Source organism: Euleptes europaea, chromosome 7 (assembly GCF_029931775.1).
Source record: "Euleptes europaea isolate rEulEur1 chromosome 7, rEulEur1.hap1, whole genome shotgun sequence".
Classification (NCBI taxonomy): Eukaryota; Metazoa; Chordata; class Lepidosauria; order Squamata; family Sphaerodactylidae; genus Euleptes; species Euleptes europaea.
The window spans coordinates 83,006,903-83,020,042 of record NC_079318.1 but is presented as its reverse complement, the minus strand read 5'-3'; the positions used below and the strand labels follow the sequence as shown (position 1 = coordinate 83,020,042).

Genomic DNA, 13,140 nt, shown 5'->3' with positions numbered 1-13,140 from the left:
AATTGATGTCGTCTTTGGAAACTGAGGGCACGAGCCCCCTGGCCTGGCCTTCTCCTTCTCCTCGCTGTCTTTCATTTTCCTCAGGGAAGGTAATAGCTGCGATCAGACTCTCTCAGGCTGTTATGGGTCCCTTTAGTAACCGATCGCATGTTGTCTTCTGTCCTCTTGTCGGTGTAAGCCTCTGACTCATTTGCCAGAAATTCAGTTTTACTGGTCCCACTTTAATCTCACACTTCTTCCAAAGAGCTGTAGCAGCATCTCTCCACCCCCCCGCACAGCTTGCTACCATTTTATCTGCATATGTCTTGAACTGTGAGGTGACAAGATGGCAACTTGTCCACTCTGTACAATGGAATAATTATTGCATTGCCTTGTCCAGACTATGCGGAACACGAAGTCCCGGCATCCTGGAGTGGCTGAGGCTGTTCAGAAGTAGCAGTGGCTCAGTGGTAGAGCATCTGCTTGGCATGCAGAAAGTCCCAGGTTCAATCCCCGCCATCTCCAGTTAAAGGGACTAGTCATGAAGGTGGTGGGAAAGACCTCTGCCTGAGACCCTGGAGAGCCGCTGCCAGTCTGAGTAGACAATACTGACTTTGATGGACCAAGGGTCTCATTCAGTAGAAAGCACACTCCACCACCCTTAAGAAGTCCTCAGCCCCCAGGGACTACTCCCTTACACTGTTTCTTCAACCCTTACAGGCCTGCTTTGCTGCCAGGAAGGAAGGAAGATGGAAGAAAACACGGTACCAGTCAGCTCTCGGTGTGGGTGATTGAAGCCCTTAATAACTACAACTCTGGGCGGTTTCTTTTCCAAGCATTTTATTTTATCTAAAAAGTAGTTTGCATATACACAATAGCTCCCACTTGGTAAAACAAGCTGGGGCTTTAACAGATAATAAATAAACCGAAGAGAAAGGGCCAGTTTACACAAGGCGGTTCTTCTTCTGTCATTTGAAGGGACACTGATAAAATGTTTGCTCACGTTATTGAGAGGATTGTTTTTTTAAAAAAAGTCACCCCTCCTGCGGCTGCAGGAGGATTAATATGTACAAAGTATTTAAACAGCTGCATAATTTGCACAAGGCCTTCCCTTCTGAACACATCCTTCATAAAACGGATACCTAAACACAGTGGAAGGCCAATGGTGGTGGGGGGAAAAGCGAGTCCAGGTTCCAACGCTGTGACTTGGCTAGTGCCTCTGAATGGTGTTGCTCCCTCGTTCGAAACCGTATTGCATGAAGCACGGGGCCTGTTAGCTCAGATAAGATAAATGGACTGGGAAAGGGGGGGATTATTTTGCAATGCGGCTTTGTAAAGTTTCGTGCTCTCAAAGACTTCTGGAATTTTCAGGCAAGGCCTGGGGGAACAAAGAGGAGCAACAGAAGGCAAATTGGGTATATGGATGGGAAGGCAATAAAGGGGGGGCGGGGGTTGGAGATAAACTCCAGGGGAGCTGAAGCCGAGAGAACAGCTGTAATTCTGGGATATCTCCAGGCCCCACCTGGAGGTTAGTAACCACAGCCCCTCTTCCTATGCCATTCTGTCTCAAACCAAGCCAAAATACAAGTAGTTGGAAACCCCTCACAGTTCTTAAGGCAAGGTCATTAATTTTTACACAAAGCATCTCTGAAATGGCTGTGAAATTTCTGCTTTGAGCTGGGGGTTGGACTACATGACCCTTGTGGTCCCTTCCAACTCTATGATTCTGATTCTGTCCTGTGAAATGCAGCATGAAAATCTCAGCAGTGGAATATATTAAAAACTGCTAAAACAGGAGCACAGAATGCAGCAAAGACATTTTTCCGTCATCGTGATACCAAACTTTGGGGGCCACTCTAAAGCTGAGCATTGAAGTCCCGGTGATTTCAACGAGGGAACAGTAAATAACTCCAGGCACTTGTTTGTCACCTGCTATGGCAGGGAAAGAGGTGAATGGCTATCTTAAAAAGCTTATTTGCAGAGAACTTCCCCAGCCCGTTACCAGTGGTTCTGACGATGTTCAAGGCATGCCAGAGGTGCACCCTGGGAAATGTAGTTCCCAGCTACTTGACCACACCATCACATAAGAAGGGTCAGGGAGGAGGGGTGTTCCTGGAGACCAAGCCCGATGAGGAAAGACTGAGTTGGGAATGTTTAGTCTGGAGGTTGAGGGGGGACATGATTGCTCTCTTGAAGTATTTGAAGGGCTGTCAGAGGAAGGCAGGGAGCTGTTCCTGCTGGCAGCTGAGGATAGGACTCGCAATAATGGGTATAAATTGTGGGCGGAAAGGTACCAGCTGGATATTAGGAAAATTTTTACAGTAAGAGTTGTTCAGCAGTGGAATCAGCTACCTAGGGAGGTGGTGGGCTCCCCCTCACTGGCAGAGGCTGGACAAGCACTTGTCAGGAATGCTGTAGGCTGATCCTGCATTAAACGGGGTTGGACTGGGTGGCCTGTATGGCCCCTTCCAATTCTACGATTCTCCAGCTCAGACAGTATATCCGATCCACAAAAGAACTTGAGGCTGCAATTCACCTTTTATTACGAGGAAAAGGCTGCTCACCTGTAAATGGTGTTCTTTGAATGGTCACGCAGTGCAGTCACCCAGGTACGAATACAGAGTATCAATTGTAGAGCTAAGCCGAAAGTTATTGCTGGCAAGGACTCTGCTCAATCCCGCGGACAGCCCCAGTAATACACATGCCTCAAGCGGACTGAGCCGAAGTCACCTATTCCATTCCCCGACTGCCACGCAGCAGCAGTCCTGGAATGTTGTGAGCTGCGCTTCTTTTCCAAACCTTTCAACAGTTTTTTATGCAATTCTTCTTGTCTGTGGCTTTTCAGACAGTGCCAGAACTGTGGTGTTACCTGGCACAGATGGCCATTCAGGTGGCATCACTGCTGAATATTTACAGGCTGTAATAAACCACTCCTTGTGACTTTGGGGTATGTTTTTGGAAACAGGCTCTCCGCTCAGATTCGGTGTCTCCTCCATATTCCAAGCCATTGGGATCCTCCTCCTCAGTAGTAGTAGAAGAGTTGGTTTTTATATGCCGACTTTCTCTACCACTTAAGGAAGACTCAAACCGGCTTACAATCTCCTTCCCTTCCCCACAACAGACACCCTGTGAGGTAGGTGGGGCTGAGAGAGCTCTAAGGTAACTGTGACTAGCCCAAGGTCACCCAGCTGGATTCATGTGTAGGAGTGGGGAAACACATCCAGTTCACCAGATTAGCCTCCGCCGCTCACGTGGAGGAGTGGGGAATCAAACCCGGTTCTCCAGATCAGAGTCCACCGCTCCAAACCACCACTCTTAACCACCACACCACGCTGTCTCTACCGAGTGGAATTCAACCTAAACCACAGGTCCCGTCCAACTTCAAAACTGACTTCCGTTTTGGCCTGTTTCTTCTTCTCCTAAGCAACCAAACAAGGAGATGTTGCGCTTAGTGCCAAAGTTTTCTAGGTCTAGAAGGTTCTGATCAACACACCGTACAGCCTTGCCACATTCTACGTGCGCAAAGCAGAGAGACCATAAAGAAGGAGATGTGCATTACGAACTGCCAATGCCTGTATTTTAAAGAGCAGGAGTCTCTGCAATATCTCTTCTCACAACACTGGGAAATGTGTCAACCGGCCTTGAGAACGCAAGAACAGGTAAAACGGTGAGATTCAGGCTAGGAAGTAGCTGCTACAACCTTAACACATATGCACACACACAGTACACTTAAATACATAAATAAGTTGTGCAATGGACGATGCGCTACCCCACCCACAAGCACGCACCATGTGCAGGCAGGAAGGCGCAACCTTCATTTAGTCCTCAAAGAAAAGAAGAAGAAAATCAGAAAGAGATCTTTGGAGTTTTGTATGTACAAAAACTGAAAATATAGATTATTATAATATATATATATATATATATATAGATAAAGATATCATTTGTTCTCTGTACAAGACTGGTAGGAAATATGTTAAGAGGAACGGAAGGGGAGGAAGCTTTAGGCCTACAGCTTAAAAAAATACATTATCGTAACAACAGTCGAGAGACTGGGCAGAGTCATGGGCCACAAACAGGGATGGATGGGCAAGAATTTAAAAACACAGCGACACACGGGGAAAACTCACAGGCCTGACATGGGTCTGCTTCCCACATGGAGACGCTGGGCGTTTCACCGCAAAACCAGAGATCCAGGAAGCACAACTTAAAGGCAGAATAAATTACACTTGTCCAGATCTACAAGGAAGTATTACCGGTGGCAAGCCAGGTTTTCTGGGCTACATGATGCATGATTTTGTAGCCAGAACACCCCCTTTTTTTTAAGGTCTTGGCAGAGCTGTCTGATTTCCAAACACCGGTGTGTGTGGAATCTTATCGTCAGCACCTTGCAAACCTGTTTTGCAAAGCAGGCCTCTGCCTAGAGGAAGAGTGTTCACTGTCTGTCTGCTGCCTTTTCTCCAGAATCACACCCTCCCCCTTCCTTCATTGGCACCAACCTTTGGCTTGACGTTCCGCACGGGCCAATCTAAAACCAGGGTGAATGCAAACTAGGCTCTCTCATGAGCACGGTTTACAAACTCGCTACGGCTGCTTCCGCACAAAGATGATTCTGTGTCGCTCTCGCTGCTGAAAACACAGAGGCGTTTGCAGCGACAAAGAAGCGTCCTCACAGCAGTTTTCTCTCAAACCCTCCTTGCCTCGCGACTCCTCCTGCGGCCACCATTCCCTCCCCTCCGCTTGAAGGGGCTTTTTTAAAAAATCAGGAATTGCTAGATCTGTGCATTAATGCATTAAAACAATCTATTCCAACAACTATCTGACGAAAAGAGCTCTGATTCTCAAAAGCTTATACCCTGGAAATGTTGAAGGAACCATGATTATTACCGAGGCTCACGTAATGCTAAGCCATGGGTAATGTTGGGGAGGGAGGGGAACCATGGTGCAGACAGGTGAGAAAATGCTGGCTTCTGGAATGCAGTCCATGGCTTCGCAGGCTGGCGGTGGCATGCCTACACTGCATTACAGTCTCTCAATGGCTGACCGGCCTACCAAACAAGTTATACTGACCAGCTCAGGTAACAGAATAAAGAAATAAGTATTTGGGGTTAAAGGAACCTAGACTGGCACACAACTTTTTTGAGTTCTGCAGGACTCTTCGTCAGGTGCATATTTCTGCCTTGAAGAATGCTGAGACCTCGAAAGCTTGCAGCCTTTCAATGTCAGGCTAACTTGGTCCAAAACGAGATATTCTGCCCCATGCCCAGTTGTCCTTTGCAGCCACCAGCTGCTGGGCTGCCAAAGCACTGGGTGCGGCTGCCCCCAAACATATGCTGTTTACAGACAATTAAGAGCCATCTGGGTAAAGTCAAGGTGCCACCAGTTTTACCAACACTCTGCACCAAAAACGGCAAACCAGATTGCGTACAATTCTGTGCTAAGGAAACCCTGCTTTTGCACCCAGAAGTGCTAAATTCCGCAACCTCGAAGAGATGATGCATCGGTTTTGATAACTTTGTGTTAAGTACTTCCACTTCTGTTAAGTCAGGGGGCACGAAGACCCTGCCCCATAACTGCTGGAAACCTTATTTCAGCAACGGCTCCTGTCTGCTGAGAGTTCACCAGGCATCACCCATGCACTTCCAAGCATCTCTCTCAGAAACCACAGGGGCTAGAAACATGATTTTAAAATAAACCAGTGAAAACATAACATTCTCAGGGCACTAAATTCTCCAGGCAATGCTGGATTCCACGTCCTTCTGAATCTCATGCAGAACCGACAGAAGACACCCAAGTCCAGAATGCCAGTGAGAAGATTCTCATTCATCTTTTTTCAAGCTGATCTGGGTAAAATCCACTTTTTGTGTGTGTGTCTCTCTCTCTCAGTCGAGGAGGAAAGAAATCCGCACCAGCCCACCACGGTTTAGTCTAGCGAGATTATATCTGGCCGGCAACTTGGCAAGACAGGACTGCCCCCCACCGTGCTGTTGTGCCCGTGGTTCTCCCGCAAAGCCGCAGAAGGAGAAGACACAACGCTGTTCAGGCGGCCTCCAGAGGGGGACCCAACTGTGCCGTGGGATCCCACCACGACAGGAGCGAGGGGGTTCATGAAATGCGGAGAGGGGCCCCGGTACTGGAAGAAGTGGCTCAGGCTGTCCTGCTCATCCAGGGAGGTGATCACGGAAGGGCTGTAATGCTGTTTGGGGAGGGGGGGAAACAAAGGAAAAGAAATGGATCATTTCTCCCTTCTGAAAGGCTACCCGCAGACACAAAGGCAAAGGAAAATTACCAGGGATGTACAAAGGCTAAAATGTACATACTATAGTGGTGAATCTCCTTTAAAAAAAAAGTAAATGCACGGGGGGAGGGACAGACAATTTGGACAGGGAAGTAGCCCAGGGGCTGGGAAGCCAGCGTGGTATAGTGGTTAAGAGCGGTGGACTCTGATCTGGAAAACTGGATTTGATTCCCCACTCCTCCACGTGAGCGGCGGAGGCGAATCTGGTGAACTGGATTTATTTCCCTGCTCCTCCACATGAAGCCAGCTGGATGACCTTGGGATATTCACAGCTCTCTCAGCCCCACCTACCTCACAGGGTATCTGTTGTGAGAAGAGGAAGGGAAGGGGATTGTAAGCCGGTTTGATTCTCCCTTAAGTGGTAGAGAAAGTCGGCGTATGAAAACCAACTCTTTCTTTTTCTACCCCCACCCCAATGCTGTTGTGGGCATGTAAAGGGCCATCAGGTCACAACCAACGTGTGGCGACCCTCATGGGGTTTTCAAGGCAAGAGATGAGCAGAGGTGGTTTGCCGTTACCTGCCTCTGCATAGCAGCCCTGGACTTCCTTGATGGTTTCCTATCCAAGTACAGACCAGGGCCGACCCCCGCGTAGCTTCCAACATCTGGTGAAATTCAGGCCAGTTTGGCCCATCCAGGTCAGGGCCCACTGCCATTACACTGATCTAAACTGCCCCCTCAAGTTGCTATTACTTGTTATGGGGGGGGGGGGGAGAGATGTATCCATACAGTACTCGTGTCTTCCTCCACAGAGAAAATAGCAACCTGGCTGTGTGTGGTTTAAACTGGGAAAACAGCACAGGGGAGGGGGGTTAAACCCTCCCGACCCCACCGTCCATTCCCCAGTTGATATCCTGCTGCATCTAGTCAGGGGGTGGGGGATGGAAAGCAATCATGGATCTCCTTATGGGTTTTTTGTTTTTACTTCTTAGTTTTGAATTTGAACACCAGGGGATCCTGAAATAAAGGAACGGGACCTAATATACAAAGATGTGGATCCTTTGCATTATTGCAAAAATGCATGTGCCCTAACCAGGAAGGGCCCAGGCTAGCCTGATCCCATCAGATCTCAGATGCTAAGCAGGGTCCTGGTTAGTACTTGGATGGGAGACCACCAAAGAAGTCCCGGGTCGCGATACAGAGGCAGGCGATGGCAAACCCACCTCTGAACGCCTCTTGCCTTGAAAACGCTACAGGGTTGCCGTAAGTTGGCTGTGACTTATCAGTGCTTTGCATGACCAAAGATGTAACATAAAATCCTACAATTAAGAGTACATTGTATTGTCATACATGGATCTCTCCCTGTTTAATAAACAGTCTGGCCCCCCAGTCTTTAGTTTAGCTCTGGGCGGGGGAATAATTTGAGCAGGGAAGCAGCACAGGGGCTTTCTCAGCCTAGCCTACCTCACAGGGTTGTTGTGAAGATTAAAAGTAGATGGGAAGACTGTTGTAAGCCACCTTGGATCCCCGTTGGGGAGAAATGTGGAGTATAAATGAAGGAAATTAAATAAATAAATAAAGGATGCCAACTCGGACATATGAGCACATCATGGAAAATAAAGAAAACATGATTTATTCATGTGCAAACTGAATTACTGCACTGATTCGTCAACTAAGGTTTCTTCAAGCGGGTGACCACTCGACTTCATAAACAGTTAATGTAACCAATTAATTAGCCAATGTTGCGCTCCTGGTTTAGAGAATTACAGGACAGGAAAAATAGAAAAAATCTACTTTTCCCAGGGTCGAAAAGGATTGCTGTCCCCCTCGTGCCCTCAATCAACCCCAGTTATAAGCCAGTCCGCTATAAACAGCGGGCAGAGAGCATGTGCACGGTAGGTGGATGCTCAGAGCAAGCAGCTCCAGAGGCAATACCCACACATTGTAGAAACAGTTAATGTATAGAGATTTAGGTGTTTTAAATGTACTCTTTGCTTAACAAATTGTGTGCAGGTGTGTATGATGAGGAGATGACCTTGCCCGTAAAATGGAGTAGAGTACAAGTCATGTATTTAGACTAAAGATTTAGAGATGTGCTGTATTATTGTAATGGTGATATCCGATAATTTTAATATGGCTGTAACTATGTCAACTGATGCTGGACTCTGACCGTAAATAAACCTGATTTGACATTGTGGAAAGACAAAAATTACCTCTTGGTCACAAATAAATGGCTCAAACATGGTGCATCCCCAAGACCCATCCAGAGCATCTCTGAATTAAGCAAACGTTTATTAGGCCACGAATCTGTCCCCTGCCCCATATGCATGCTAAGCCACCAGGAAAGCCAACTCTGTATTATCCCAGGAATAGGAAAGGGAGTAGCTATGTACCAGTTTACCAAGGTCTCATCAGACCCCCTCCCTGTCAACCTTCCCACACCCCTTCCCCCAACTCTAGCAGGAAATCAAAGGGTGCTTCACCTTTTTCATAAAACTGTGCAAGAATTGTTGTTTTTTAAGAAGTGCTGTTCAATGCATGAACATTGCCCAAAAGGAGAAGTGTCAGACACTGAGACACAGTTCACATGGCTCATCTCAGATGAAACCAGGTATGGCTATATTCCCATTCAGGTAGACAAGGCAACTGCTGCAGGAACTTCTGGTTTATGGGCTGCAAATGGTTGCTGAGATAGAAAAGGAATGGCGGTTTGGAGAAAGACTACTAGTAAATGGCGGTTTGGAGAAGGGCTACTAGTCAAAATGGATACTTAGTCATGATGCATACCTATTCTCTCCAGTATCAGAAGAGCAGGCCTATGATATTAGGTGCTTTGGAACACAGGCAGGATAACGCCGCCGCAGTTGTCTTGCTTGTGGGCTTCCTGGATGCACCTAGTTGGCCACTGTGTAAACAGACTGCTGCACTTGATGGGCCTTGGTCTGATCCAGCAGGGCTTTTCTTATGTTCTTATGTAAAGAGGAGGCCAAGTAGGGGCAGGCCCAGTGTCCAAGCACTAGATTGACCAACCTCCCTCCCACTACGAAAGCTGACTTTCTTCTGGTTAGTTTCAACTCTGCTGAGGTTTCCCATCAAGAGAAGCTTTCTAAAAGCTGAGACGTGCTAGACACCAGCTCCTCAGCAAACTCAAGGAAGTTTAAAAGCGCCCATCCTGACCCACCCACTCAATCAGGCTCCTTGCGAGACCCTTGACTTTACTAAACCTCCTCATTTCTGAAACAAAGAGTCCCCCAAAGAGAGGAAGAATCCTCTGCTGTTACCAACGAGAGAGAGCCAAATCAAGACTCCAGAAAGGAAAGCGGAAGGAAAATCTCCTTCTGTTGCTAGGCCACACTTTCCTTTGAAAAGTTTGCCAGGCTGGTTAAGGAGCCACAGAAATGCTTCATGGCTAAAAGTGGAGAAGGAGAAGAAGTGCCTCGCTTCCCCTGCCTACCATTTTACTGATTTGATGAAGGAGAAGGTGGGGAAATGGAAGACAGGAGTGAGTGAGAGAGGGGGAAAAAAACATACCTGATTTTCACTTTGAAGGAAGGAAAACAAATCCAGACCTAGAAAAATGAAAAGGGGAAAAATAACCTTAATGATAAAATAAACATATTGGGGGGGGGGGGGGGAAGGCAGGGATTAAAAGAAGGGGGGTGGGATATTTCAGTAAAGGCAGGATGTTCTGAAATGGGACCCGGGTCTCCACTATCCAATTGGTTGGGGGAGGGCTCGGAGATGCTAATCTGGTCTTTGCCACACAACCCCTGCTGCTCTGAGGGACGGGAAACTTGGAAGGAGTAAAGTCAAACTGGACCACAGTTTGAATCTGCTGGCGAGAAAAGCGCCACTTAAGTTTCAAGCTTTTTTCAGAAAACGTTGCAAGAAGCTGGAGGGAGAAGAAGGTATTCAAAACCACCCGCAAAATAACAGCTTTAAGAGAACTCCAGAAGTGCCAAAACATAGTTTGTAAGTAGAACAAGGTCTTTCTCAGTGGGCTGGATTTGGAATTGGCAGTTAATCCTCCTGGGCTCTTTGGGCTCTGGGGTGGATTTTTCGAGCCCGTTCTATTGGCAGTTCATATATTTTTTTTAAAGCACAACTCTGTTCTCTGGGTGGTGTTTTTACAGCTTCACACCAAATTCAATAATAATAATAATAATAATAATAATAATAATAAAATCAAAAGATGCATAAATGGAAGATGAAGTCAACCTCAAAACCTCCACACTGCTCGGGACTCTCTCGGCATTCATGCTTGTGTAATAAACAGCAACTCTGAACATGTGCAGAGAGCTTCCTTCTCCCTACCCCAGTAAGCCCACGTCTTCCCCAGGCGCCACCCCCCCCTTTCCTTGCTCTACTGGCACAAATAGATTATAGAAGAAGAGTCTGTTTGGTCTCTAACACTGCATCAAAGGGATTGTATCAAACTACTTTTCTGCCAGTGGAAGGCTAAAGGCAGGGATTTTTACCCACTTTTTCCCTTCCCCTTCAGACCCCAATTCCTTCCCTATGCTGTCAGTGATGGTCCCGACTCTCAGAAGCAGAAAGGGGGTCTGTGTGCTGCAGCACAAGGGGGGAGGGGGAAGCAAGCTCTGGGCATGGCTCAGAGTATGCAACTCAACATTTTTTAGGCTGCGTCAGCACACACACCCCTGTCCAGATCCTCCACCCACTGGCCAGTCAATGAATGAATGGATTTATTGATATGGTCTATTTGACCAGCCAAAAGCTGACACAACAAATTGCCAACTTGATAAAACTGGAGAACACTGGCCAGTCTTAGTTGAGCTTCTCTGACCTGTTCTCCGTCTTTGCCTTTTCCCATTTTCAGGCTCCGCCATCCCCTGCCATCCTCAACTCACATTTCCTTAACGAGGCTCCACACACAAGCAGAATGGTAGGGTGAGCTATCAAGAACCTCAACATTCAGAGGCAGTCAACCTCTGAATACCAGGGCCAGCATCAGAGGAAGGCCTGGTCCTCCATGCCCTGTTATTGACCCTCCAGAGGAACCAGTTGGCCACCGTGTGAGACAGGATGCTGGACTACACAAACCACTAGGGCTGATCCAGCAGGGTTCTTCTTATGTTCTTAAGATGTCAGACTCCCCCACCCCACACAAAAACAGCATCTTCCCACTTAATAGTAACCATCAGTATTCTGGCATTTTACAATTGTGACGTTAAAAACACATATTGATTTTGGGTACAGTCCACAGAATACAGCATCCCAAGAAACGGAGTTCTCTCCCTTTGTTTTTGTTTTTTAAACCTCTAGTCCTGAAGGTTTTGCAAATAGGCTACAAAGTGTACGAAGAACGCCTGGAGAAATCGTATTTGGTAGAAAACACTAGGAGGAGGAGGCAAGAGCTTCAGGGCTTCTTTCCCAGGATGAGCAGAAGCAAATCAAGAAAAAAAAGGCAAACACATGCAAAGGAGCTTCATTTACACAGGTCAGTCCTTTTGTGGAGGACGTTCTGAATACATATGCAATGATCACCAGAAGGCACTGTGCATGCATTCACATAAACAACGTTTACAGAAATTCACAACGGTATCACTGGGAAAGAAAATAAGGAGCCCAAAAGCTGCGAAGTTACAGAACAGTCACGGAACAGACAACATTCACTCCTGTGTTAAAACTCTTCTTCAGTGTGCTTCTGCCTTCAGAAACAAAGGTGGGTGGCTATTACAGTCATGATAAAACAGAAATCCAGTGGCACCATAACAGTCTAACAAAGTTTATTCCAGAGTTTGCGAGCCAGAGCTCACTTTTTCAGATGGCACAGCGAGCTCCGACTCATGAAAGCTCACACTGGAACAGATGGTGCCAAGTCTTCTAAGGTGCCACTGGAATTCAGATTTATTTTGCTACAAGAGAACTAACACAGCTACCCTCTGGGATTACAAGAGGCACGGCCTTCTCTATGGTGGAATCTTGTCTAGGGAACTCCCTCCCCACAGCTATTCACCTGGCACCTGTATTGTCAGGCTTCAGGCACAGGATCAAAGCCTGTCTGTTTTGCCCAGGTTTTTAGTGGGTAAACTCTGAATTGTTGATGCCACTGTTCCTGCTCATTTTAAGTAAGCGGTAGTCTGTTCTGCATCAGGGTTTTAATTCTGTCTTTATTTGCTTGTACGTTGCTGTGAAAATCCTGCATGTTAATAGGTGCAGTACTAATACTTTAAACAAATTGGCTTTTTTATTCCATTTTGAATGGCCAACTCTCCCATTTTCCTGCCAGGTTTTCCCCAGTCCTGTTGTTTAAAGAGGCTTTTCCCAGCTAACTTGGCCAAGCTAGACCCCTCTGTGCATCCCAAGCCAATGGTTAGAACCAATTTCTGCAGCCAAAGGTTTGATCTGGTAAACTGGTACAGAGCAACCTCTGCATCTTACCTGGAAGTCGGTCTTCTTCCTAATCAGGGGTGGGGGAGGAAGCTTCCATTTCCCTCATCAAGCTCTATTTGCTTAGCAACTGACTAAGAACCCAGGGAGTCAAATAAGAGTGGGAAGAGGGGAGCCTGACTAGAAGATCATCAAAAAGTCACAGAACATGCAACAGACAGACGCGCAAGCACCCACAATTGCCTCCAGGCAACCAGACTGGAAAACTTTACAAAGTTGTGCATTTTTCCGGCCACCATCATGTAGGGGCAGGCAGACTAGGGAACATTATCGAGGGCTAGAAACTTTGGTGGGCTTATTTGAACAGCTGTGTGTTGGGGGGGTTGATGGTTGTGGTACTAATTAACAGTGCAATAAGTTTTAAAGTAGACCAGACTACAAACTGCTCAGCTGACACTTGGCCGCCTCAGGGATAGGGCCGAGCCTGCTTTCCTGACCCATCTTCACTTCTGAGGGAAGACAGAATGACAGGGACAAGACAGGTGGTAGCACGGTTGCTCTTTTAGTCGAATG

The 13,140-nt window shown here is 47.0% G+C and overlaps 1 protein-coding gene across 2 annotated transcripts in view; it reads right to left on the bottom strand.

The window, feature by feature from the left end:
- Positions 1 to 5,899: 5,899 nt before the first annotated feature.
- The window catches only part of PIAS3 (protein inhibitor of activated STAT 3), a 48,842-nt gene continuing 41,601 nt past the window's right edge, over positions 5,900 to 13,140 (bottom strand). For both annotated transcript variants that reach the window (XM_056852470.1, XM_056852469.1), the window contains 2 exons: positions 9,745 to 9,782; positions 5,900 to 6,172 (listed from right to left, as the gene is read on the bottom strand). In XM_056852470.1, the coding sequence (XP_056708448.1) occupies positions 5,900 to 6,172; positions 9,745 to 9,782 (311 nt within the window). The remainder of the gene's footprint in view (positions 6,173 to 9,744; positions 9,783 to 13,140) is intronic.